Source organism: Culex quinquefasciatus, chromosome 2, assembly GCF_015732765.1.
Source record: "Culex quinquefasciatus strain JHB chromosome 2, VPISU_Cqui_1.0_pri_paternal, whole genome shotgun sequence".
NCBI lineage: Eukaryota > Metazoa > Arthropoda > Insecta > Diptera > Culicidae > Culex > Culex quinquefasciatus.
The window spans coordinates 53904483-53929435 of NC_051862.1; the positions used below are offsets into that span (position 1 = coordinate 53904483).

The following is a 24953-nucleotide window of genomic DNA, read 5'->3' on the forward strand; positions in this document are numbered from 1 at the left end:
CGAGAGGCTTTCGTTCTGCGGTTGGAGCCTTTCGCAAGCAAGAACTCTTGGCGGTTTCACTCTTATTTGGGTGCTGGGTTTGCAATGGTGTTCTACTGTTTGTGCAGGCTGGAGGCAACATAGTGACATTGCAGGTGGAATAGCGGAGGAAACTCTTGAAAGGGCAGATTTTTTTCTGATTCGGATCTGAAGTGTTAAATTCGATTTTCAAAAAGAACTTTATCGAATGAAAAATATCAGATTATTTTTTTTGATCCTTCAAAATTATCGAAAACTAAGACAAAATATGTAAAATTGATCTGTTTTGTAAATAAATTTTGAAAGACGATCGCAGATCACAGAATTTTATTTTAAATCTGATTTTTAGATTATTTGCTACAACTTCGAGGTTCCCCACGTCCTGTTCAGAAGCGTAATGGTTTTTTTTAATCATTTCTTTGTTTAAATACTGAGTATTTTATTTTTACTTTTTTTACATCCATTTTTCAGAAATTTGTATGATTGTTGTTTTACCAAAAACAGGTATCATTTTTTTAAATAAAAATAATAAAATCTAAAGCAGTTTTACCCCTTTAGTTCTATATCTTTAAATCTCCAGATCTTCTGATTTTAAAATTTTGAAATCAAATATTCTAATTTTAATACAGTCAAGACTTAATTATTTTATTTTATTTTTATTCTTTTAATATCAAATTTGGGTTCTGCGACCTTATTTTAGTCAAGTTTGAACAGTTTTTGATTTTTTTTCTGAATTAAAATTATTTTTTTCAATATTTCATTACCACCATTGAAAAAACTATCTTTTTTTTTGTTTATTTTTGAATTTAGTTTATTTTATCACAGTTAAGAGGTTATAGTAAGACTCAACAATCAAAAATAAGACAATATATATTTTTCGATAATCCAAAGATTTGACTATCCAAAGCATAAGTTTTCAAAACTTTCTAATGATCTTTTTTGAACTTTATTTTGAAACTGTACTTTTTTGAGGTCGGATCTCACTTAAATGTATTAAAACTATGTCCTGATCTATCATCCAACCCAACGTTGATTAGGTAATCGAAAAACCTTTCGCACGAATCCAAGTATTGAAGATCTGGCAACCCTGTGTCGAGTTATGACCACTTAACTTATATTTGCTGTTCTTTTTTTGTCGGATTTTAAGAAAATCTAGATGAAATTTGTGTCCAAATCCATCGAATCATCAATAGTTAGTGAGAGAGTGAGGAAGGCACCAATCACTTAGGTGGATTAAGTTAGTTTTTTAGTAAAACAACAATAGAACCAATTTTGCTACACTACAGCCCAGACTCGATTATCCGTATCCAAACATCAAATTCAAGTTCTGCGACACCATTTTAGTCAAATTTGATTAATTGATTGCCCATTTATTGGACATTGGCCGCTATCTTAGATTTAAATTTGGTGAAAAATTTAAAAAAATAACAAGTTCTAGTTTTTCGAAATCTAGTTGCCATAGTAAACATCAAAAATGTAAGTTTTTTTTCAGGAAATGATTTTTTTTAAATGTGTGTTTCCTGCAAAATTCTGACCAAAAGTGTGCAAATTTAATTGATTACAATTTAATTTTGTAACTATCAAAACAAAATATCAAAAAAAAATAAATGTTAAAATTTTTTTGAGAAACTTTTTTCTTTGAAAATTGAAGCCTGTAAATCTACAAATATTTTTGAATTCTGTTGCAATAATACTTAAAACTTGTTAAAGAGAAACCAATTCCGTTTTTCAATTCGAACTCATTTTCTTGGATTTTTTTTTCGTAAAATCACGATAACTCGTGATGGTTACAAGCAAACCCCTTTACATATCAAAATTTTTGTTATTGTCGGATCTATAACTTTGTAGAACATTGTAACACTCTAAAAAATAACACTGAAAAGATAGAAAAAACATGAAATTTTAAAATGAAATTTTATATTCTAAACCCTTTTCGGTTAATGTAGATTCGAAAAGAACATTAAATTTCCCTTACAATGACATGAAAAATACTTTTTTTCGGAATTTTGAGTACGCCATCAAATCGGGCGTCGTTTGCAAAAAAACACTAGGGAAAGTGGGGCAAGTGTAACAAGCTAAGGAAATGCTCGTTATAACCCATCAAAAACGTTAAAAAATCTGTCAGATTTTTTATAATCATCTTATTCCAGATCTTGACTAAGACTTAGATAGGAAAAGATTTAAAAAATCCTGTTTTTAATGTAAAAAAAATGATTTCAAAAATTTTGATTTTCCGTACGTTCTTCTCAACTAGTGGGGCAAGACGAACAACCCGTTGGGGCAAGAGGAACAATTCATGTAACAACATGTCAATTTGCTAACAAGTGAACTGTTATCACTTAGATACATCAGATAAGAATGTATTTGAAACTTTTCCTTCATTTTTAGATTAAATAATAATATTTTACTAAAAAATTGATCGTTTTTACGAAAAAAAATATTACTCAGATGAAAAAAAGGAAATTTTGAAAATATCACTATATTTTGCATGGACAATTTTTTTTGACAATTGTTTATCAGTTTTCAAGTATTTTTATGTATTTTTGCCCCAATAAAATATGTTATTGCAGCAATTCGTAATTTTTTCCATACTAAAAATCCATATGGTACACTTACCCCACCTGAACAAGATTTTTTTTAAACTCTTAACAAAAATAACTAAAAGTTAAATCATACTTTATAAAAGATGCAAGTCATTGGTAGGGACACTACTGATCTAGGAAAAATAGCATTTTGATAAAATGAGCCTTAAAACGAACCCTAAGCCTTATTTTGTACTTTCCAAATATCATGAAAAAACAAAGGTTTAGAGAAAAACTTAATTAAATCTTACGCCCCGTGGCGTGTACGTCGTTTTGGCGAATATGTGGTAGTAGAATCAGTTAATTGCATTGCTAGCAACAATTCCTCATACTGGAAATAATCAAATTTGTAAAAATTACGGCCTTTCGAGCCATTGTTCCTCTTGCCCCATATGGTCGTCTTGCCCCACCTTCCCCTATTATTAATTTATTTTTATATGTACTCTAAATCAAATGCCAACTTTTCAGAAATTTCCTGGTTGTGCAAACAATCTTTGACCAATTTATGATTTTTTTAATCTATACTGATTTTTTCAAAAAATCGAATTACTGGTCGCAACAAATTTGCAATCAAAAAGTACTTAAGTGAAATTTTGATAAAGTGCACCGTTTTCAAGTTAAATCCATTTATAGGTGACTTTTTTGAAAAAAAGTCGCAGTTTTTCATTTTTTAAAGGTCATTGCACATGTTTGCCCACTTTAGAAAAAAGTATTTTTGAAAAGTTTCAGTCGGATTAAAAAATACAAAAAAAAATCAAATGACCGAAATCTGAGAGAACCGCTCCAGTGTGAACACTCCTTGTTCGACAATTATATCACGTTCCCTGTAAAAACTTCAATATTCATAGCAGTCGAATTGATATCGACCGACTGACTTCCCCATGGCAACATCTCGATCAGACGACTCCTACATTCTTGAATCAGGAGAAGGTTCAACAACCACCAATACAAACCGCTCTCGATTTGCTCAAGTTCAGACGGGTGGCTGGCCTCCCTCCAGAGCGCGGCTACAAACTGGCGCAATTAATTTTGCAATGTACGTGGACAACAAAAAGTAACACACAGTAAAACGCTAACGAGCACATCAAATCTACTGCTATGCTAAATTAGGAGGAATAGGGTCCTTAAAAGTTTTTGGTGCTCAGAACTTTTTGCTTGTTTTCATTTCTTCGAACAATGTGAATTCTTTTAAGATCCCTATTTGACGTTACAAAGTTCGTTTTTTTTGGGTTTGAAATTGCGATAAAATGCCATCGGATGGTGCTCAAACAAAGTGAGTGCGATAAGCACTCAACTACGCGAGTTTGAATGGTTCTTTCTCGTATTCGTAAAACCAGATAAAACGCCAATCCAACGACGACAAAACAGCCAAAAACAGAGCCATTTGTTTACCATTTCCATCAATTGGTATCACTAAAAGCGCAAGCAAACACACGACTTTTTACGATGTTTTGTGAAATTTGTGCCAATTAGCAGGGTGGGGAATGTCTAAACTTAGAGCAATGATAAGATATTGCACATATTGGTGCGTCCTCGTCAGTGCGGGGGGCAAATCCCGAAAATTATTGTCATGGCGAAATGTAAGAGGAAATGTTATTGATGGTTGTTCAAAACTTTTATTGATGTTCTTATCACTTAATTGTTGGAAATTGTACGAATTTGAGCAATTTAGATAGCCGAAGAAATGTGTGGACTTAGTGTTTTATTGAAGTTTGATAGTTACAGAATTGTTATTTTATTGTTGATTTTTTGGCGTACAAAACTAGAAAATCACAATTAAAATTGTAGAAATGTACAACCAGAAACCTCTTAGCCATCGCAATGCAATTCTTCCCGGTGCCCAATAAATCAACTAACTGTAATTGCACTCTCGCAATACTCGCAGTGCCATCGTCCCACATCCTTTTATCACACCCATTAGGTCGAAAGTAGCACAAACAAGCGAACCAACACTATAGAGGTGACAAATCTCTACACTCCACCACCACCACAACCAGGCCAACTCTCCAAGCTAATCTCTGCAACGTACCATTCGAACCGATCCCTTATCCCGTAGGACCTGTTTCACGTGTTGCTTGCTGTAGAACTGCAGAGTGCACATTACCTCAAAAGAGGGCGATTGGGGTGGTGCAAAGTTTTTCTAAAAAAAACAAAATTAAAATAATATTTTGAATAGAAAATACAAATTGAAATTGTGCAGAGATTTTTAGATAATTATTATTTTAATTTTACGATCATCATTGCTCTCAAAACCATATTCAAATTTAAGGTAGACAGCTCAAACTCAAAAAAGTAAGATGAAAGATCTAAAACCAAGATCGCATGAATAGGATAGAGAGAGAGTAATCACGTTACTTAACATTACGGAGTTATTTTTTTTTTTCTAGCAATTTTAAGTAATCTGTTAACTAAAAAGTTCTAATTCAAGTTGTGTGAAATTATTTATCCAAGCTAAGCTTGCTTTCATAAAGTACAATAAAGATCATCTTTCTATTCACTAGCGTGGTTCACAAATTTTCGCAAAGCCTTAAATATTGTTGTTGTGGATGGTTTGTGCTGAACTTTTTAAAATCCAACAAGTTCAAGTTCGCCCTTTTAGTATAATGTAGTTTTATGAAGTTTAATTTTTACAAGAATACAAAAAAAATGCATTTTAATGTAGTTTTTTTTTATCTTAAAACACTAGATATTTTGTTAAGCGGGTTAAACGCTTTTAACTATTTTAGAGATTATTTAAAATTCTTCTTTTAAAATTTTTAGAAAGCGCAAACAATTTCGTAAGGCTACTGAATATCACTCTTCTGTTCACTAGGGTGGTTCATAATTGTTCTCAAAGTCTAACTATTTTTCAAGTGGATAGTTCACATTAAACTTGTATAGAGATTTATTTGAAATTAAAAAAAAAAACAATGTTGACGAAAAATCTTGAACCAAGTTCACATGCCTAAGACAAAGCGGTCACCTACTTATCATTAGGGTGGTAAACTTTTTTCAGAAGTTTTCTTTGAAGTAGAAATTCAAAATTAAACTTGTGTAGAGATTTTTAAAAGGTAATTCCCCTCAATTTATTAACATTTATATTAAAACTTGAAAATAGACAATGAATCAAATTATTAAATTGGAGTAGTTACAAGAACACCCTACTGTTCATAAGGGTTGTTCAGAGAAACATAATTATTGTACTAGTAGATAGTTCAAACTGATTCTTTGGTACATAAAAAATACTTAAATTTGAAACTTAGATCGAGCAAAAACTACTTTTATTTATTTATTTTTCAATTCATCCTTTTTAGGGCGGTTCACAGTTGATTTTTTTAAAAATAAATTACCAGAATTTTACAATGCATCGATATCAACATGCAGTGTTATTTATTTGAATGTGATGGACTCAAATGACTTAGTTAAAGAAGTTTTAAGGTCAAATTTCTATCTAACGTCATGATTCGAAATCCGGATACTTAGTTCCATATTATTTTTGTTATAGCTGGCAAAAAATCATGTAATAAGTTGGAAATGTAGAAATATCATCATCATTTAGTATAAACAGTTAGTTTTAAGAAAATGCATGCAAAATATGTCTTTTCTAACAATTTAAGAAAATCAAAAACATAAATTTCTGCTTTGCTTTCCCGGTGCTTCGGACACCCATGAAATATTTCCGTTGAAATGTTTCGCATTTTCGGTAAACTTATAATTTTATTTTATTTAATTGTTTTGGCATTAACTACAGCGTTCAAACAAACTTGAAATGAAAGTTGATGTTAGAATTCATCAAATAACACAGTTTTTACATTCATAATGCGAACATATATCCAAACAATTGATAAAACAAGTTGAAGAGTCCGGGTTTCGAAGCGTCCGGGAATTCGAATCATGACGTTATTAGTGTGGTTGAGGGTTTTCTAAAAAAAAGTTTCAGTAAAAACGTCAAAGTAATCATTTCTAAATTGATTTGTTAACAGATTTATTCTTTATATTAACTTTAAAGCAACAACCAAGCTCAAACGACTCTATTGAATTTGATAGTACTATTTATTAGGGTGGTCCAAATGTTTATTTTCTTCATTTTTCATTTTCTCTTTTGAGCCTTTTGTGATAACAATTTCAAAATTTTAGAGAAATTCATAAAATTATACATTTCACTGAATTCTAATGGTAAAATTGAAACACATTTTCAAAAAAGTCTACTATTTATTAGAAGAAATTCCACGACCACCCTACCATTCCAGGGTTACAATCACTGCCTTCGTCCGGGCTCTTGCGTTAACCTATTTCCCCCTCCGAAAACTAGGCCAACGTTGCACCGACAGTCGCCCGGTCTGGAGTGCGTACTCGGTAACCATTAGAGGTGATGCTTTTTTTTGCCGCCTCTTTCACTTTCCGGATAGTTCAGCCGGGGATGGAGTTCTGTGGCAGCTGAGAGTGAAAAAAATTGTCTAACCTCAGGTGAAAGAGATCGTGTGCGCGCACACGGGGGAAATGAATGGAAAATGGTAATTAGGCCAAGTAAGTAGTTTCGAGGTGTAGAATTGATGAAAAGATGGTTCAGGTTTAGAAAAGTGAGTGTAAAAGTGAGCATTCAGAGAATTCACTTTTCTCAAAATAAGATTTAAAATAGCTGAGGTACGATAATTGGATTGAATGAAGGAGAATGAGATGAGAATGAGATAAGAATGAGATGAGAATGAGATGAGAATGAGATGAGAATGAGATGAGAATGAGATGAGAATGAGATGAGAATGAGATGAGAATGAGATGAGAATGAGATGAGAATGAGATGAGAATGAGATGAGATGAGAATGAGATGAGAATGAGATGAGAATGAGATGAGAATGAGATGAGAATGAGATGAGAATGAGATGAGAATGAGATGAGAATGAGATGAGAATGAGGTGAGAATGAGATGAGAATGAGATGAGAATGAGATGAGAATGAGATGAGAATGAGATGAGAATGAGATGAGAATGAGATGAGAATGAGATGAGAATGAGATGAGAATGAGATGAGAATGAGATGAGAATGAGATGAGAATGAGATGAGAATGAGATGAGAATGAGATGAGAATGAGATGAGAATGAGATGAGAATGAGATGAGAATGAGATGAGAATGAGATGAGAATGAGATGAGAATGAGATGAGAATGAGATGAGGATGAGATGAGAATGAGATGAGAATGAGATGAGAATGAGATGAGAATGAGATGAGAATGAGATGAGAATGAGATGAGAATGAGATGAGAATGAGATGAGAATGAGATGAGAATGAGATGAGAATGAGATGAGAATGAGATGAGAATGAGATGAGAATGAGATGAGAATGAGATGAGAATGAGATGAGAATGAGATGAGAATGAGATGAGAATGAGATGAGAATGAGATGAGAATGAGATGAGAATGAGATGAGAATGAGATGAGAATGAGATGAGAATGAGATGAGAATGAGATGAGAATGAGATGAGAATGAGATGAGAATGAGATGAGAATGATATTAGAAAGAGATTACATTATTTTGTTTATCATAACCGATTAAAAAGAGTATGTAAATCATTCAAATTGATTGATTTGATACTCAATAAAATTCAAAGATCTCGCTTTCAAGTCAAGATTTCACTTTCAAGCCGTGAGCCGTTGTGAGCTAGTGTTGCTCACGACTTCAAAAGCAACGCGGAACAGCCTATTCACTTCGGGCAGAAGGCCATCATTAGGTTGTTCAACACAAATCAGCATCGTCGAATTAAATGTGAAGAAAAGGGGCCCGGATCCACCGTAACATATGGCCGTGCAACTGTGCGTGGAATCTTCACCAGGTTTTTTTTCTGCAAGCCCACGTGTCTGATCTGGGCCAATTTGGCGCGGTGAAGCTGTCAGTTACGTGAAGATTTAATCTCTTAATCAGATGGGCTGCCGTTTTGAGCAACTACAAAAATCGTATGAGATGATTGCCATCTACCGTGATGTTACCCAATCAATTTGGGGCGTTTTTCGCCACTTTAAAGTATGTTATTATGTCTGTTGTTAAGACGGTCTTATCAGATGTTTTGTACCGCGAAACATGTTGGTCAAATGTTGCAAAAAATGCAATTCAATTTGCAGTTTATCCGAATAAACGAAATAGAAACGTTCGTAAATTTCAATCGATGTTACAAATTGAACTCGCAAGATGCAGTGTAGTGTCCAAATACATCTTGTACAGCTCAATCTCAGCTTTAATCAGCAAACATTTTACACCAATTCAATTACACGCTTACACAAACCATTAGAGGGAAGCCAATTAATCAATGTTTGCCAACGGATTGCAACAACAGGTGTTTCTTGTTGCCCAGCCACCCAGCAAGGAGGAGCTGTGTTGATCCACTTCTTTGAGCTGTAGTCCTGCGTTGGTTCAGGAAACTAGTACCAGGGGAAAATAAATCTTGGTGAGAGTAATCCATTTATTACAGCTTCCGGGCTCTGGAGGAGAAAGGTTTATCACGTTTTTAATCAATGCTTTCATAATTTATGATATTTTTTGCTTGCAACTAAATGTCCAACTTGCATGCAACTTTGAAGATACGAAAGTTAACTTGCATGCAAAAACAAATTTTGATAAAGCGACATCTGTTGATTACTAGCAACATAACAGTTCTTTTTGTAGCAACTTCTTCATTTTATTTCAGTGTTTCTTAAATGACTTCTAAACTAACATAACATTTGAGTCAAGTCGACAAAAGAGAAATCGTCTTACCAACCCTGAACCGTCACGATACGAAGCGTGAGCTTTCCGAAGGAGTTGGTCACACAAAAACTAAATAGAGGAAAAACGATTTTACTTCTTGAAACGCCGGCTTCGGAATGGAAGTTGGTCAAATTTGGGCGCAAAAAGTCAATCTTTTTTTTTTTGGTTATGTTATAAAAATCAATTAGTCACACTTGTGTTGATGACTTGTCCGAGGACGATCTCGACTCCCTGGGTTAGTCACTCACTTGTTTTGATCTTTTGACGTGTCACGTTTGGCCCCGCCAAATCCAATTAGCTCCGCGTGTTGCCATTTCTTCCGGACTGTGTGCAAGCGTTAAGCGCGTTGAACTATTTCGGGAGAATAAGCCATTCCCCGCGCGCGTTGCAGTCACCTGTCAACGACTTTTGTCAAGGTGCGAGCAGCAGGTGACCGGTTGAGGAACTCCTACACACGTGATTGCGGACCCAGACGCGAGTCGTCGCGTGTTCATGGGGAAGATTTAATGGGCACGTAAATTAGCGCGGTTTGGCGATTTTGGTTAAGCTGTTTGGTTGGTTTTTTTTTTTGACGTGAGGTTTTGATTTCCGGGATTGTCTGGGAGAGGGAGGTTGACTTCCGGACACGATAAAGTTGACAAATTGATTTTCGATTGAAATAAGATACTACTGTTGGACCGTAATTTTGAGTACTTCCAAGAACCTTGATGTTTAAATTCAACATAAGGAAACAACTTTCTTGCTCATCATTTTACCTGAATATCCAACACTTATTGTTCCTTAATGTCCAATATAGGAGTTCATTGCCTTAGTGTTCACCTTTCAATTGCAATACTTTGATAACCAACCTTCACAAACTGTTTCCAAATGTCCAAAGAGAGCTACCTTTCATGTCCAACACATGCTTTTGTCCTAATGTCCAATACTAGAGTTCTTTTCCTCAATGTCCTACACAAGAGATCTTTACCATTATGTGCAATACTAGAGTATTGTTATTTCAATGTCCTACACTAAAGTTATTTCACATTATATCCAACCATTGACTGCATTTCGTCAGTGTCTAAGTCTAGAGTACGTTAATGACCAATGTCTCCCATAAATATCCAACACGCAAAATTGTGTTTCCTATATATCTAACTCTACCGAAAAAAAAACGAAACTATTGGCACTACGCCCCCCGGGGCATGGCCTTCCTCTAACGTGGGATTTCTGCTCCAGCGCCTCTGACGAGACAGGAGAAACCGGGACCGACGTTTTACTTCACCATCCGATAGAAGCTCAGTGGATAAGGCGGGAATCGAACCCGCGTCTCATAGCATCATCGGGATCGGCAGCCGAAGCCGCTACCCCTGCGCCACGAGACCCGCTAACTCTACCGTGCTTCCTAAATATCTAACTCTACCGTGCTTTACCTTAATGTCCAATGTAAGAGTGATTTCACCCGATGTTCTATACTAGGGTACTTCCTCCTAATGTCTAACAAAAGAGTGATCTTTACGTTGAATAATAGAGGTCTGTCCATAAATGCCCTAGAATTTTTTTTTAGAGGTCTGTCTATAAATATCCTATATTTCTTTGAGATCTGTCCATAAATGTCCTAACATATTTTGTAGAGGTCTGCCCATAAATATCCTAGAATATTTTGAAGAGGTCTGTCCATAAATGTTCTAAAATATTTTTAAGAGGATTCTCCATAAACGGCCTAAATTTGTTTTAATGGTCTATCCATACATATGTTATAATATTTTGTAGAGTTCTGTCCATAAATGTTCTAAAATATTTTTAAGAGGTCTGTCCATAAACGGCCTAAATTTGTTTTAATGGTCTATCCATAAATATCTTATAATATTCTGTAGAGGTCTGTCCATAAATGTCCTAGGATATTTTGAAGAGGTCTGTCCATAAATGTCTTAGAATGTGATTTAGAGGTCTGTCCATAAATGTCCTAAAATATTTTGAAGAGGTCTGTCCATAAATGTTCTAAAATATTTTTAAGAGGTCTGTCCATAAACGGCCTAAATTTGTTTTAATGGTCTATCCAAAAATATTTTATAATATTTTGTAGAGGTCTGTCCATAAATGTCCTAGGATATTTTGAAGAGGTCTGTCCATAAATGTCCTAAGATATTTTTGAAAGGTCCATAAACGGCCTAAAATTTGTTAAAGGTTTATCCATAAATATTTTAGGATATGATTTAGATATCTGTTCAAAAATGGCCTGGATTTTTTTTAAGGTCTGTTCATAATATCTTTAAATATTTTGTAGAGGTTTGTCCATAAAAGTCCTAGAATATTTTTTAGATTCAATATTTTGTAGAGGTCTGTCCATAAATGTCCTACCATATTTTGTAGAGGTCTGCCCATAAATGTCCTATAATATTTTTTGTAAAGATCTGTTCATAACTGTCCTAGAATATTTTTCAACACAAGACTACCTATTTTTCCTTAATGCCGAATAATAGATGTTCATGAATGTCTAAGAATGTGTTTTTTTGCAATTATCAACACAAAAGTTCATTACTTTAATGCCCAACACCGGAGTGCTTTACCTTAATGTTCAATACTAATGAGTACTTTACTTTATAGCCACGATTTTTGAAAGATATGCCTGAAGTTTTGAATACTTAACCTGCAATGTTGTTGTTCCGGAAACCGATTCCCATTAGGCCATTTTTCCGAATAGCCATTCGTCACCTCAAACATTGTGGAATAAGGCAGGTTGTAGCTCTAAAGCTCATGTCAAGTGCCCTCAACAAGATGCTGTCAAAATACCGGACATTCCGGATACTGGTTCCTGTAGGGTCATTCGTTAGCATTTCTCGAAATGATCATGTGCCACTAAAACATCGTGGAATCAGCCAGATATTAACTAGTTCACTCACTCCATGTGCCTTAAAGAAGATCATGTCAAGATATGACCTCTTCAGATGTTCCGGATACCGGTTACCATGAGGCCAATTTTCAGAACAACTCCTAATGGTCATGCGACACTTCAAGTATTCTACAACTCATGTCAAGTTCCCTTAACCAAATATGGACACACCGGATATTCCGGATACCGGTTCCCATGGGGCCATTCCTGAGAATATCTCGAAACGGGCATGCGACACTTCAAACATTGTGGTATTGGCCAGATATTTACCCTACAGCTAATGCCAAGTGTCCGCGACAAGATGCTGTCAACATTTGGCCACTCCGGACATGCCGGATGCCGGTTCCAATGGGGGCCATTCCTTAAAATCACTCAAGATGGTCATGCGACACTTCAAACATCGTGGAATCAGTCAGATATTTACTCTAGAACGTATGTCAACTGTCCTTGCAGGATCCTGTCACAATACGGCCACTCCGGGTATTCCGGATAGTGGTTCCGATGAGGCCATTTTTTAGATTGGCTGAAGATGAATGGAAGTAGCCATATATTTACAATGCGGGTGAAGTGTCCTCGACAAGATCTTGCCAAAATTACTAGGTCAAAAAGGAGATCTGGCCCCCCTGCCGCGAGTTATCATTATTTATGTGCAATAACCTAGAAATAAGATCGTTAGTCCAGGTGTAAGAGTCGTCTTCCTGGGTCTCGGTGGAGTCGCTGGTAGGCAGTTTGATTTACAATCCAAAGATTGTCAGTTCGAATCCGGGGTGGATGGAAGCTTAGGTGTCAAAAGCGGTTTGCAATTGCCTCAACAATCAAGCTTTCGGACACCTAGTTCCGAGTAGAGCTAATAATTTGATTTGATTTTTTGCTTTCGGTATATTTTGAGTTAAAACAATGTAAATCTTTCAATGAAAAAAAAGTGTTTCAACAAACAAATTTAAATACTTCCTCCTACTCACCAAACGGGTTGTGTCATTCCGCGAGCAAGCAAGTCGTCTACAAATTAACCTTGATGCATACAATGACCCTTTTCTCTGCGTATACAGTCTCTACGTAGTCTCTCAAGCTGAATCGCTGAGGATTCTGTTTTTTTTTGCTCACTTCCTCGAGTTCGCACCACAACTTCTTCAAGTCGCGGGGGTTGTAGATCTTGCCGTTTGAGAGGAGTTTGCTGGGTTGGGGAGAGCGGAATTGGGGAGCGGACAGGCTAGGAGTTGTTCAACCGCAAAAGCTTCTTCGAGCAAGTCGTACGTAAAGAGTGGTCAAGAGATGGACTCAGGGTTGGCGTGCTGAACTCCTTCAATATGTAAGGGGAATGAGTTTTGGATGTGGATTTTGACATAAAGTCTTCAAAATTATGGGAAAACAAGAATAATCAACAGTAGAACGTTTTAACAGTTTCAATTGATAGCTATGACCTCCATTATGATCTGAATTACTCATTTGTCTCGAATAACCCGTCCTGGAAATTGCTCGACCTCAAGCAGATTCCAAATCAAATATCTCAAACATACTAGTCCAGCAAGCGACCTGCATCCCACCCTGCCACAACCGGTCAACAGAGCTCGCCTCTAGCCGGGCCTATTGAAATCTACGACTCAGCCATAACTCTCTTGCGCTGCCAACCACCCGGCAAAACAAAACCAACCCTGGCTCACACACACATGCGGCTCAGCTCAACGAACCGCGACGAAGAAACTTGACTTTGATTCCGCGGCGGCGGCGGCCACGGTCAAGGCATGGGAAATTGACTCCATTACCTGGTCGGACATGAAAGTGTTTCAGAGGTTCTGCGGATTAGCAGCGGTACGATGTCCGATTTATTGCGGCGGCCCCGTTGGTCGAGTCGACTGACCTTTGGCTGCAGAACGAGAAGCTACGAGTGCGTTTTGCCTTTTTTTTGCAAAGAATGAGAAGCATTTCTCCGATGCCATGAAAGTGCACTTAGCGGAGCGATGCTGCTGCATCTCGAGGCTGTGCCGTCGTAAACTTGGAGGTTGCTTGTAGAAGTGGTTCAGAAGCTAGGAGGAGGTTGTAGGCCAATGCAAACCAAGGGGGAAAGCATTAAACCGTGTAATTGCAATCTGGTGTTGTTGGTTGACTTTTGAATAGAGCCTGGATAGTCGAGAGGAAGAACTGGTTTGGTCCAGTAGCTGTATATCGAGATGGCTGTGGAGCCCCAAGGGATGGCCGCAGCTAGTGACTCTGTTTTGTTGGGATTGGTTTGCTAAATGAATGAGATTACAGTTAGGGTCACCGCTAAGAACTTGTAGATACATTGTAATGGATTTCAGTCGCAGTTATCCTTCTATAATTGAAAATAAGTCTACTTTTAACTTTTACTCAATAGATGTCACTTTGTCGCTATGAACATTTGCATGCAAGTTCCTTATTGTATTGCATACAAGTGCCATTATTGCGGAATTCATTTTGTACAAATCTCGTCCACGGATTTGATATCACTCTTCCTACCTGTTTTGTTTTGACCAAAAGCCTGGAATTAAGTTGTCATCGATAAAGCTTATCAGCTCGATAAGCATCGTCTGATTGACGGAACGTGCTCGAAGCTTCTACTAGTTGATATCGCTTGAAAGCTCCCAAAGAAGAGCAAGAAGCTCCAAACAGAGCGTGTGATTAGGCCCGTTGATTGCGTCTAATCGAGTTTAATTGCGTTTGCCCGGGTAACGGAATCCAAGATGATATCTCGCCTCCGGGTAATCTCCACGTGTGATGGAAAGATCTCTTCCAGAACACACTCGCGTCATCACACGGTGTGTGTCATGTTCCAAGTTCCGCCGAACGAGCGCGTAACGAGACACAAAGAGAAGCCAACTTAACTACAGTAACTGTTTAGGCAATTGTCCAAGAGGTATGACTAAAGTACCTTGCACGAAAAGTCATTTTTTCGGTCCGTTGACAGCCGCAAGTCGGGTTTGGCCATAAAACGGGACATTTTTAGTGCTTTTTCTTTGTTTTGGAGTGCAATTCTCCAACAACCGCACACGTGTGTGTTTTAAATGGTGTCTGACGTCTGATGTGTTACGCTTGAAATTAGACGGCAGTGAAAAATCATCACAAAAACAAAACAAAAACATTCTCGATGGTGGCGTCGGATTTTCTTTGTTTTCGTGGAGCTGCGGTTTCTGTTTGATGAGTCGAGCAAGGAGGAAATGGAACGGAATTCTTTTGTGATGAGAGAGCATAATTGAGCCAGATTCAGGCAATATTGGGTGAGCTGAAATGGTAGCTTCTGGTGATTTTTGTACAATACAGTAATTAAATTTGACTAATCAACTTTGGCAGCAAGTTTTCAATAACATTACAAATTTCAAGCATGTTATATCTTTTTTATTTTTTTGTTTGGCTCAAACTTGTTGGGGGCTTCCCTATGGCCACAAGGCACCAAACAATTTTGGCAACTGTGCATACAAAAATAATACGTGAATATTCTAAAATTTGTATTTTTTGAAGGAATTTTTTGATCGGTTTGGTGTCTTTGACAGGTATGAAGAAGACTATTGAGCAGTTCTCTCAGATTTCGGTCATTCGATTTTTTTTGTATTTTTTTATCTGACTGAAAATTGTTTTGGTGCCTTCGGTATGCCCAAAGAAGCCATTTTGCATCATTAGTTTGTCCATATAATTTTCCATACAAATTTGGCAGCTGGCCATACAAAAATGATGTATGAAAATTCAAAAAACTGTATCTTTTGAAGGAATTTTTTGATCGATTTGGTGTCTTCGACAAAGTTGTAGGTATGGATATGGACTTCACTGAAAAAAAATGATGCACGGTTAAAAAAATTTGGTGATTTTTTATTTAACTTTTTGTCACTAAAACTTGATTTGCAAAAAACACTATTTTTATTTTTTTATATGTTTAAGAGGGCATAAAATGCCAACTTTTCAGAAATTTCCAGGTTGTGCAAAAAATCTTTGAGCGAGTTATGAATTTTTGAATCAATACTGATTTTATAAAAAAAATCGAAAAATTGGTTGCAAAAATTTTTGAAATTCATTTTTCAATGTAAAATCAAATTTGCAATCAAAAGTACTGTGGTGAAATTTTGATTAAGTGCACCGTTTTCAAGTTAAATCCATATTTAGGTGACTTTTTTGAAAATAGTCAATGTTTTTCATTTTTTTTTAAATTAGTGCACATGTTTGCCCACCTTTGAAAAAAATATTTTTGAAAAGCTGAGAAAATTCTCTATATTTTGCTTATTCGGACTTTGTTGATAAGACCCTTAGTTGATGAGATATGGCCATGCAAAGGTTAAAAAACAGGAAAATTGATGTTTACTAAGTCTCACCCAAACAACCCACCATTTTCTAATGTCGATATCTCAGCAACTATAGGTCCGATTTACAATGTTAAAATATGAAACATTCGTGAAATTTTCCGATCTTTTCGAAAAAAATATTTTCAAAATTTTCAAACCTAGACTAACATTTTAAAAGGGCGTAATATTGAATATTTGGCCCGTTTGAAATGTTAGTCTTGATTTGAAAATTTTTGAAATATTGTTTTTGAAAAGATCGGAAAATTTCACGAATGTTTCATACTTTAAAATTGAAAATCGGACCATTAGTTGCTGAGATATCAACATTGAAAAATGGTGGGCTGTTTGGGTGAGACTTAGAAAACATCAATTTTCCTGTTTTTAAACCCTTGCATGGCAATATCTCAGCAGCAGAGGGTCGTATCAACAAAGTTCAAAAATGCAAAATATAGAGAATTTCCTCAGCTTTTCAAAAATATTTTTTTCAAAGGTGGGCAAACTTGTGCACTAATTTTAAAAAATGAAAAACTTCGACTATTTTCAAAAAAGTTACCTAAATATGGATTTAACTTGGAAACGGTGCACTTTATCGAAATTTCACTGAAGTACTTTTTGATTTGAAATTTGATTTTACATCGAAAAATGAAGTTCAAAAATTTTCGCGACCAATTTTTCGATTTTTTGAAAAAATCAGTATTGATTCAAAAATTTATAACTCGCTCAAAGATTTTTTGCACAACCTGGAAATTTCTGAAAAGTTGGCATTTTATGTCCTCTTAAACATATCAAAAAATAAAAAAAAATAAAAATAGTGCTTTTTGCAAATCAAGTTTTAGTGACAAAAAAGTTATATAAAAAATCACCCAAAATTTTTTTACCCTGTATCATTTTTTTTTTCAGTGAAGTCCATATCCATACCTACAACTTTGCCGAAGACACCAAATCGATCAAAAAATTCCTTCAAAAGATACAGTTTTTTGAATTTTCATACATCATTTTTGTATGGCCAGCTGCCAAATATGTATGGAAAATTATATGGACAAACTTATGATGCAAAATGGCTTCTTTGGGCATACCGAAGGCACCAAAAAAGTTTCAGTCGGATTAAAAAATACAAAAATTAAAATTTAAGAAAAAAGACCGATTTCGTAGAGAATTGCTCTATTCAGAAAAAAAGCTTATTAACACGGATTTGTTTTATTTGTTTTATTTTGATTTTTTGTATGTGTTTTAGGGGACAAAACACGTTAACTTGACCTATAAAAAAGTGTGGGTAAAAAATTTAACGGTGGGTTATGATTTATTTTTGAATATTTTTAATTTTATGACATTTGAGAAAAAAAATATTATGAAAATTTCGAAATCATTTCAAATGGGCTTAATCTAGAATATTTGACAGGATCCATACAAAAATGGTAGGTAAATATTTGTAAATTGTATCTTGGGGAGGAATTTTCTGATTGAGTTGGTGGTTTCAGTAAAGTTGACCCGAGCAGAAGGAAATAACGTGGGAATATTTTTTTTTGATGTTTAATAAAACTTTGCCAATTACATTTTATGTTATTCATAACAAGTTTTGTTATTTTTCGATCAAATCTTTGTTATTCTTTTTTGTTATTTTCCCGAGCAGACGGAAATAACTTGGGAAGGTCAGTTTTTGATATTGTGACAAGATCGAATTATGTTATTCGGATGATCGGATTAATTTTTAAAATAACAAAAATCAATAACAAAGATTTGTTCGAAGAATAACTTTAACTGTTATTATGTTGTTATTGCAATAACAAACCAATAACACAGAAGGAATCATGAAGGACTAACAAGATTTGTTATTTTGTGCGGAGAGCTGGAACAGCATAATAACAAACAATGTTATTGAACTGGTATGTCTCCATAACAAAAAAAGTTATTGTTTTGGTTTATTTGTAATTTGCAAATAAACCTGCAGTTGCCATAACTCCTCTGTACTAGTCAGGGCTGCAGAGTCGGGTACCTCCAAGCGACTTTGAATCCATACTTTGAAGACAACTCCGACTCTAGATGCAGGATATGACGTCAACGACGACTTCAGCTTTCCAAAAATACCCGACTTCACAGATTCCGACTCCAAGTAAAAGTTGCTGAAAATTTGCTGAATCCGATGCAGTCTCCGAGGTCTCACTCCAGCTTGAACTTCAACGTCAGCTCCGACTTCCTGGCTCTGTGAAAATAATAACAGTTTTTGTTATTCACACTTCAAAAATTCTCAATAAATAAGTCAATTCCGTTAGGGAATATAACTAAATTTAAAAAAAAATGAACTCTCAAAAGTTAATTTTATCGGATTAATTTTAGCTTGAAAACCCATTTCATGGTGAAATAAATGACCCCGATAAAATTGGTCAAAATTATTTCATAGTTCTAGCCAATTTTAGCAAAGTCCCTTAGGGGGTATATCAAACAATTAAAAAAATCAACTTTCAAAATTTCAACTTTTTAGAATAATTTTAGCTGAAGGACCCCATTTCATGGCCAAAATAATGACCCCGACGAGATTAGACAAAATTATCCCAAAGATCTAAACATATTTAACAAAAGAAAAAAATAATAACAGATTGTGTTATGGACACTTAGAAACTTTTCCATTTGTGCGATTTATGGTAATTTTATTTCTAAGTCAGTATACCGAACGAATAATAAATTTTGTTATTAGGAGAGTTTTTGAAATGTATAACATTTCCTCTTATTAGCGTGTTATTAAACATTTTCAATATAATATCACTTCAATACCAAATTTTGTTATTTTATCAGAAACTGTTATTTTTTTTTCTTCTTGAAGTTGAACTTCAGGATAAAATAATAACACTTTTTGTTATTTTAACAGGATTTGTTATTGAAATATTATTAATTTTGTTATTACCGTCTGCCCGGGTTAACAACTAATTCGATCATCTCAATAACAGTTGGAGTTATTTTTCCATAACAAAAAATATTATTATTCAAAAATTTCAAGCGAATTTTGCATGATTTTTCGTACGCTCTTAGAATACAGTTTGATTTTGTAACTTTTTATCAGCTTTTGAATAATCAACTTCATTCCGTTTTTACATAAATTTAGAGTTAATTTTTCAAGTGATTTTCTTGAGAACTTGATTCTGTTACCCAAACTCGTTGGGATTCATTCTTATTATTTGCTTTTCATCCAGTTGAAAAACAATCTTGATTTTCAAACAAAATGAAAAGAATCTTATTATGAATTTTAAAGTTTGACCTTTCCAATATTTTATTCCAACATCCTCAAAACTTGGGAAAAGAAAATTGTATAGCTATTTTTCCAAACAAAAATCCAAACAAAATAAATGACTTTTGATTATAGAATATGTGACTGCTTTTGGAAAGACTCCAAAGCTTGATAACAAGTTTTTTGAAATGTTTCGAAATAGAACAATTAAAATAATTAAATATCAAATTTCAAAAACTGTATAAGAAAAATTTCTACGCAATTTAATTTAATTTTTCTCAAAATACCAAAAAATAACTGTGATTTAGTTAACAAAATCTCAGTAAAACGAAATTCGAATGCATATTTTATAGGTGTTTTTGTTACAGCACAATTTCAAAGCACTTTCAAAACGCAATCACAAATCAAGCAATGACTACACTCGTAACATCTGTTCAACGCATGACACAATCCTCCTACCACCCATTACCCTGTAGCACCAACCTGTCGTCTTATAATGTGAATATTATTACAAAAGCGCAAATTTCAACGCGTTTCTCTTCTTCCGCCTTGCGATACTTGATGGAAACGTTTTGCCTTCCTCACTGAGGTAAGGCTATAATCCTGCTCTAAAAATGAACTTTGTATAAAAACGTCGTAGACCCACCTTCATGTATACATATCGACTCAGAATCAAAAACTGAACAAATGTCTGTGTGTATGTGTGTGTGTATGTGTGTGTGTATGTGTGTATGTGTGTGTGTATGTATGTATGTGACCAACAAACTAGCTCATGTTTCTCAGTACTGGCTGAACCGATTTGACCCGAACCTGTTGCATTCGACTTGGTTTAGGGTCCCATAGATCGAGTTTTATACAGATTGAAATTTCGATAAGTAGTTCAAAAGTTATGTATAAAAATGTGTTTTCACATATATCCGGATCTCACTTAAATGTATGTAAACTATTTCCGGATCCCCCATCCGACCCATCGTTGGATAGGTTATCAAAAGACCTTTCCAACGAGTCCAAAACATTGAAAATCTGGCAACCCTGTCTCGAGATATGGCCATTTAAGTGATATTTATGTACTTTTGGAAGCCGGATCTCACTTAAATGCATGTAAACTATGTCCGGATCCATCATCCGACCCATCGTTGGATAGGTTATTAAAAGACCTTTCCAAAAAGTCCAAAACATTGAAGATCTGGCAACCCTGTCTCGAGATATGGCCATTTAAGTGATATTTATGTACTTTTTGGAAGCCGGATCTCACTTAAATGCATGTAAACTATGTCCGGATCAATCATCCGACCCATCGTTGGATAGGTTATCAAAAGACCTTTCCAACGAGTCCAAAACATTGAAGATCTGGCAACCCTGTCTCGAGATATGGCCATTTAAGTGATATTTATGTACTTTTTGGAAGCCGGATCTCACTTAAATGCATGTAAACTATGTCCGGATCCACCATCCGACCCATCGTTGGTTAGGTAGTTGAAAGACCTTTTCAACGAGTCCAAAACATTGAAGATCTGGCAACCCTGTCTCGAGATATGGCCATTTAAGTGATATTTATGTACTTTTGGGAAGCCGAATCTCACTTAAATGCATGTAAACTATGTCCAGATCCATGATCCGACCCATCGTTGGATAGGTTATCAAAAGACCTTTCCAACGAGTCCAAAACATTGAAGATCTGGCAACCCTGTCTTGAGATATGGCCTTTTAAGTGATATTTATGTACTTTTTGGAAGCCGGATCTCACTTAAATGCATGTAAACTATGTACGGATCCACCATCCGACCCATCGTTGGTTAGGTTATCAAAAGACCTTTCCAACGAGTCCAAAACATTGAAGATCTGGCAACCCTGTCTCGAGATATGGCCACTTAAGTGATATTTATGTACTTTTGGAAGCCGGATCTCACTTAAATGTATGTAAACTATGTCCGGATCCATCATCCGACCCATCGTTGGTTAGGTTATCAAAAGACCTTTCCAACGAGTCCAAAACATTGAAGATCTGGCAACCCTGTCTTGAGATATGGCCTTTTAAGTGATATTTATGTACTTTTTTGTAGCCGGATCTCACTTAAATGTATGTAAACGATGTCCGGATCCATCATCCAACCCATCGTTGGTTAGGAACTTGAAAGACCTTTCCAACGAGTCCAAAACATTGAAGATCTGGCAACCCTGTCTTGAGATATGGCCTTTTAAGTGATATTTATGTACTTTTTTGTAGCCGGATCTCACTTAAATGTATGTAAACTATGTCCGGATCCATCATCCGACCCATCGTTGGTTAGGTTATCAAAAGACCTTTCCAACGAGTCCAAAACATTGAAGATCTGGCAACCCTGTCTTGAGATATGGCCTTTTAAGTGATATTTATGTACTTTTTTGTAGCCGGATCTCACTTAAATGTATGTAAACTATGTCCGGATCCATCATCCAACCCATCGTTGGATAGGTTATCAAAAGACCTTTCCAACGAGTCCAAAACATTGAAGATCTGGCAACCCTGTCTTGAGATATGGCCTTTTAAGTGATATTTATGTACTTTTTTGTAGCCGGATCTCACTTAAATGTATGTAAACTATGTCCGGATCCACCATCTGACCCATCGTTGGATAGGTTATCAAAAGACCTTTCCAACGAGTCCAAAACATTGAAGATCTGGCAACCCTGTCTCAAGATATGGCCATTTAAGTGATATTTATGTACTTTTTGGAAGCCGGATCTCACTTAAATGCATGTAAACTATGTCCGGATCCACCATCCGACCCATCGTTGGTTAGGTTATCAAAAGACCTTTCCAACGAGTCCAAAACATTGAAGATCTGGCAACCCTGTCTCGAGATATGGCCGTTTAAGTGATATTTATGTACTTTTTGGAAGCCGGATCTCACTTAAATGTATGTAAACTATGTCCGGATCCATCATCCGACCCATCGTTTGTTAGGTTGTTGAAAGACCTTTTCAACGAGTCCAAAACATTGAAGATCTGGCAATCCTGTCTCGAGATATGGTCACTTATGTGATATTTATGTATTTTTTTGTAGCCGTATCTCACTTAAATGTATGTAAACTATGTCCGGCTCCACCATCCGACCCATCGTTGGTTAGGTTATCAAAAGACCTTTCCAACGAGTCCAAAACATTGAAGATCTGGCAACCCTGTCTCGAGATATGGCCGTTTAAGTGATATTTATGTACTTTTTGGAAGCCGGATCTCACTTAAATGTATGCAAACTATGTTCGGATCCATCATCCGACCCATCGTTGGTTAGGTAGTTGAAAGACCTTTTCAACGAGTCCAAAACATTGAAGATCTGGCAACCCTGTCTCGAGATATGGTCACTTAAGTGATATTTATGTACTTTTTTATTCCGGATCTAAAAAATAGATGAAATTTGTGTACAACCCCATCAAATCAGCCATTGTTGGTAATGAGTGAGGAAGGCTCCAACCACATAGGTGGATTAAGTTAGTTTTTTAGGGGTAAAATTACCAAGATTGTTTTAGTTTAATGTGTTTTTATTTGAGTTTATTTAAAGTTGTTTTCTTTACTTGTTAATGATGTGTCAAAGAATTTGTATCGATCGAAAAAGGCAATACAAAGAGATAAAATATCCACGATAATCTTCATTAAACGTTCTGGATCTTCTTCAGGGTTCGATTAAATTAATATATTCGATACGATACCTGATTTAAATTTTGTTACAAAATAGTACAATTCTAACTGCTCAACAATCGACGTTCTACCTTCCACTCTTGACCAACCCATCAATCACGACTATCGTTACTCAACCACAGAACAACAGAACCGCGAGAAATTAAAATCAGATTTAAAATCACAACTCCATTTGACATTCCCATCACCAGCACCACCGTTGCAATGCACCTGTCCACGACCATAACTAACCGACGTTTCTTCCCTCTTTTGGTCCTTTTTTTTCCCCCCAGATTGTCACCACACCACGTCCAAACCTAATCGCGTTACATCACGTTTGGTCAGCTTCAGCCTGGAAGCTCCTATTTTAAGAATCGCCACCAACGTGAGCCGCCAGTAGCAGGAAGTCCCGCCGTCCGAGCGGTTGGAAGTTCCCGTCAGTGTTTCGCGAGCCGGTGATAAGTGATGGTCGCAGCTTTTCCAGTCGGTTGGAAGAAGAGTGCCGAGTTGTGAGGGTTTGTGGGTTCTTATCTCTGCAAAGTGTTTATCGGTGGGCAGGTGATTAGATTGCAGAAATCAATCGCCGAGTTGAAGTGAAGACGGAGGGGGGTTTGTGTGAGTTATCACACGAGCGGATGTATTAGTGTGCAAAAAGTGGCGACCGCGTAGGAGTTGGGGAGTTGTTATCAGCTGTGTCTCCCCCCTCGTTAATTGCTTGGAGTGATGATTACGAGGGCTCCAATCGAGTGCTGTAGTCGTGTTTTTGCGTAGTACGAGCGCGGGTAGACCAAGCGCCGACCCGATGACGATGCTGTCCTGAAGTCCTGAAGTTCTGCCGCGTAGAATCAGGAGTCAGTCAGTCAGTGTGTTTAGTTCATAAGTTCTAGAAAGTTCAAACCACCCCCTCGTACAAAGTGTTCACAGTGAAATCAAGGGAAAGACTGACAAGATGTTCGGAATGTCTGCCCTGGCCCATCAGGTGAACATGAACAACTTCCTGTCCCTGCTGGTGGGGGCCTCGCTGGTCGCGGCCAACTCGTCCCCGAGCCACCACGACCTCACGTCGTTCTCCCAGCCCTCGCAGGACTTCTCCAACGGAGTATCGTCCTTTGCCCTCCCAGCGGAGGACGGCCGAATGGCGGCCTTCGACAGTTACACCCTGGCGTTCCTCAACTACACGTACACCAACGGTGACGACGCCCTGGTCCAGGACGGAGAACTGATCGGCAAGTTCGGTGAAGGTCGCATCCTGAACCGCACAGGCCTGCTCGTCCACATCACCAAGTCGGACAACGAAAACGATCACACCGGGTGTACCAAGGATTGGAACGGGACGCTGGGGACGCCGCTGCCCCCGCGGGAGGTCCCGTGGATTGCGCTGATCAAGCGCGGCAATTGCAACTTTGAGGAGAAGGTGCGCCACGCGTACAATCACGGAGCGGGCGCGGTTATCATCTACAACGATAAGGACGATCCGCGGTTGGATAAAATGAAGATCAACGATAAAGAACGTAAGTAAAGGAAGCTTGGCTTTACTTGGGGGGTTTGCGAGATTGTGAGAGTTGTTTTGACTGAAATTTGTGGAGATATCAGTCTGGAAATA

General features: G+C 36.5%; 1 protein-coding gene across 2 annotated transcripts in view; it reads left to right on the plus strand.

Moving 5' to 3' along the window:
- The window catches only part of LOC6054184, a 123493-nt gene that overhangs the window by 27482 nt on the left and 71058 nt on the right, over positions 1-24953 (plus strand). For both annotated transcript variants that reach the window (XM_038252177.1, XM_038252178.1), the window contains exon 2: positions 23644-24861. In XM_038252177.1, coding sequence (XP_038108105.1) covers positions 24300-24861 — 562 coding nt within the window. In that variant the 5' untranslated portion in view covers positions 23644-24299. The remainder of the gene's footprint in view (positions 1-23643; positions 24862-24953) is intronic.